The 3,738-nt window shown below is 36.1% G+C and overlaps 1 protein-coding gene across 1 annotated transcript in view; it reads right to left on the reverse strand.

Annotated features, from left to right (window-relative positions):
* Positions 1–3,738, reverse strand: part of RGS17 (regulator of G-protein signaling 17) — a 152,953-nt gene that overhangs the window by 44,230 nt on the left and 104,985 nt on the right. The window contains exon 2 of the mRNA XM_012646784.1: positions 2,486–2,629. Within this exon, the coding sequence (XP_012502238.1) occupies positions 2,486–2,604 (119 nt within the window). The 5' untranslated portion in view covers positions 2,605–2,629. The remainder of the gene's footprint in view (positions 1–2,485; positions 2,630–3,738) is intronic.

A 3,738-nucleotide genomic window follows, 5' to 3' on the forward strand; every position in this document is an offset into this window, starting at 1 on the left:
TCCAAAAAGCCATTACAATTTTCTTTCCTAAACTCAAAGTGCAAAAATAACAATATTCTTAAAATGCCTGCGTAAAGGACATTTTCATTTGCAATAAGACAATGTAGTCATAATTAAAATCCATAGTTCCAGGAAATTTAACTTTCAACCGTTTTTCAAAATCAAGTTGTTTATGTTAGAAATTATCTATCATTTGCCATATGCAGAAAGACTTGTAATAGACTGTACATTTTATGTCGTAGACTTAGGCATCCGTCACTCATTGCTAACAAATGCAGTTCCTGACAAGGATACCCTAGTTTAGAACTAACAGAGCAGGCAGCCAATGCACCAGGTGTTTGGGAATCCACTTTAGAGGTGTGGAGAGTTGGCACACCTTCCAAAAGCTGTTTTATTCTTGATCCATTGTCTGTGTTCTGTGACAATCTCATGAGCTAACATTGAATGTTTTGTTATTTAATGTGTATGTACTTTTAAAATTAACAACATCAAGTCCCAGTAAATATTTGTTTGGCAGCTAGTAATCAGTCAAACGAAACTCCAGTACTCTATATGTTCTGGTGTTTTAATCCTGAAGCAATTTGAAAACAACTTTTGGCAGGTAAATAAAATCAGACACTGATTACATATGTGGCACAGTGCAAATGAGAAACAGAAGTACAGTCCTCAACGTTGCGTAACAATATATTTGCAATGTTTTATGTAGAATTTAAAATAAAACAGATTTTTTTTTTTACATTATTTCAAGCCAGCTCCTCTTTAAAGAGATCTTACTTTTCCCATATGAAGTGCTCCATAGCCCTGGGAGCTAACTCTTATGAAATGCCTACTATCTGTCAGACACTGTTCTAGGCTTGTTATGTATTTTATCTCATTTAATTTTATAATAACCGTACGAGGTAGGAATTCTTATTGCTGTCATTTGGCAGATGAGAAATCTGAGGACCAGAGAGATCAACAAATTTGCTGAAGGTTACACAGATAGTGATGAGTGAGGACAAGATTTGAACCCTGGTAGTCTGAGTTCAGAACCACCATATCCAGTCACTACTCGGTATTTCATGGATGAAGACCAGAGCTGGATGATCTCTTCAGGAGTGATTACACACAGTCAAGATTACACACTGTGACTGAAATATTACCTTATCTAGAATTCTGTTTCCTCCATCTGAAATTGTTAAAGCTTAAGAATGAAAAAAAAAATTATGTATGGCTTTCTAACAAAGAATCATAATCTGGAAAGCAATTTTGATATTTATAAAAACTACTTTAAACCATCCAGATTACTATAATATCTGATGGTTTTCTGGAATCAGAGTTTTCTACAGTGGGTGGAGCTTGTTCACCATCAAGGGCACCTCTATAGTATAACACTTTTCATCTTCTATTTTTGTCATAACGATACACATTTTTGCCATCATATCAAAAAAATATGTTGGGAAACTGTAGAGATCACACATATGAAGATGACTCAAGCATACGGGCCTTTCTTTAGGTTTTGAAATGGGCCAGGGAGATCTAGAAGACCATGGCTGGTCTAGAGGATCCCCGTGGGATCTTAAAAGACCCCAAGATGTAAGGTTCAAGGGAAAGTTCCTGAAATCTACCATTCCCCTGAGGAATCTCATCTGCATAAATGTTAGGGCTTTGGGTCCTACTGATCTTCTCATTGAAAGGCACTTTGAGAATTTGGAACTGGATCAGGTTCTCTGAGATCCATGGATCATGGATATTTAGCACTAGACGGGACCTTGGGAATCAGCGTGTCTAACTCTTCATGGTTGTGTCAATGAGGAAACCAAAGAACAAAGCGATTACCACTTTGCATGATGTCCCAGAGCCTGCCAGTGATAAAACTGCAATGGAAAGTGGGTTGTCTGGTTCTAGGTTCAGGATTTTTAATCAAATGACTTGGCCTTCATACCAAGCATAGCTCCTGATCTTTCAGATGGGTGGTTGTGAGTCTGTGACTCTTCTCTGATCCTTTTTGGTGGGAGTTCTGTGGCTGAGGTTGCCGCCCTGACTCACGGTTATCTGGCCATGCAACTGAATGATCGACACCCTATCAAGTGGTGCATGACTAAAAGTAGATATTGAATACTATCCTACTATACTACCAGATGTTATCTTAATGTTCCTGCATCATCTGCAGCATTGGAGAATATTGTTTATTGACAAATATATATACAACAATAATCTTATTTTCACCCATATCTTTAAGAAGCATGGATGAAGAAAACCATGATATAAAATAATTGTTCATTCTTTACCTTACTAGCAATTTAAATGTAGATTCTGAGGAAATATTATATTTTGCTCGTGGAAAATGTTTGCATTATATCAATGATAATCTTCAATAATTCCTACTTGCAAAGGAAAAGAAGAGGCATGTTGAGAAGTTTCTGTGATTCCAGGATTTGGCATGCATGTTCACACTAGTGACTGCCTAGCGCAGGTGTGGTATCGTACAGGTAGAGAGACGTACCAGGAGCAGCTGCAACAACAGCACCAACAAAAGCAACATGTGTTGTTGGGCCTCTGGTTTCCAGGCGCTTGAGACACAGCAGGTGTTCCTTCATTTTGTGACTGCTGCCTTTTTCGCATTTCAGCTACTTCAGTACCCGACTGGCTGAAAGAAGAGACAAAATGTAAGGCTTGAAAAAAATGGCCATAAGGATAAGTTCCCTATGCCGAAGGAAGCGTAATTTAATTAACAGAAGAGGGAGATAACTTAAGAAAAGGAAAAACAAGTAAGCTTTACCGGTCAAACTAAAAATTCTCATGAAAATTTTTTTAGGAGAATATTCTAAAAACTTTGGAGACAAACTTCTACCATTGTCTGCTACATAAAATTATAGTAATGAAGTTCCCATGTAATCAAAATCATTGGTAAGCTAAGTATGTTAAGGTTTGAAAATTTATTTTTAACTTTCTTCTTAAACCAAGACTGATTACATCTGCTCTTCTTTATGAGCACCTTCAAATGATTACAGGGGTGTTCAGAACTCGCTTCTCCACTGATGTTTACAGTAAGGTGAATTGAACATTACCAATCTTTGTTATAAGGTTTTTAACTATATAACATCATGAGGAAGATCAAATTTGTTTTTGGTGCCCTCTCACTTCTTTAAAACACGCAATATCCTTTTTGGCACTTCTGACTCATCCTCTGGGGGCCTGATCTTGATGACAATAAGGCAAATTGCCTTATTCTCTGTTAGGTGTCAGTGTTACAAAGGCATCAGCTCGCCTTTCTCCATCTCTCCCCCAATTTATTTTCATTTAATAGAGACTCAAGGAAAGTTAAAAAGTCATTAAATTCAGGGGAATTACTTTGGTGGAATTTATATATCATGGCAGATACAAAGAATATTGGGGTACAGAATGCCCTACCTGTGACATTAAAAATCAGGTCAAATAAGTTGCTACCTATTTAGAGGGCCAAACCTGATTTAAGACTGTGTTGAGGATAAAAAGATAAAGTTTTATTTTAGCAGAATAATATACGATTTAACATGAACTCTTAGAAAAAGGAATGAAATCTATTGAATAATGTTTTTCATAAATATGCAATATATGTAAATCATACATATATATTGTCATGTGTGGCTGAGAGCAATATTTATTAAAACTATAAAGCATTTCAAGTTATTTTGGCATTGTGAGCCCATTTCTTAAAAATTATATTTTCAGTTCTAAATACAATGATAGACACTTTTTAAAAAATACTACATTCTT

The sequence above is a fragment of the Propithecus coquereli genome, unplaced genomic scaffold, assembly GCF_000956105.1.
Source record: "Propithecus coquereli isolate 6110/MARCELLA unplaced genomic scaffold, Pcoq_1.0 Scaffold25, whole genome shotgun sequence".
Classification (NCBI taxonomy): Eukaryota; Metazoa; Chordata; class Mammalia; order Primates; family Indriidae; genus Propithecus; species Propithecus coquereli.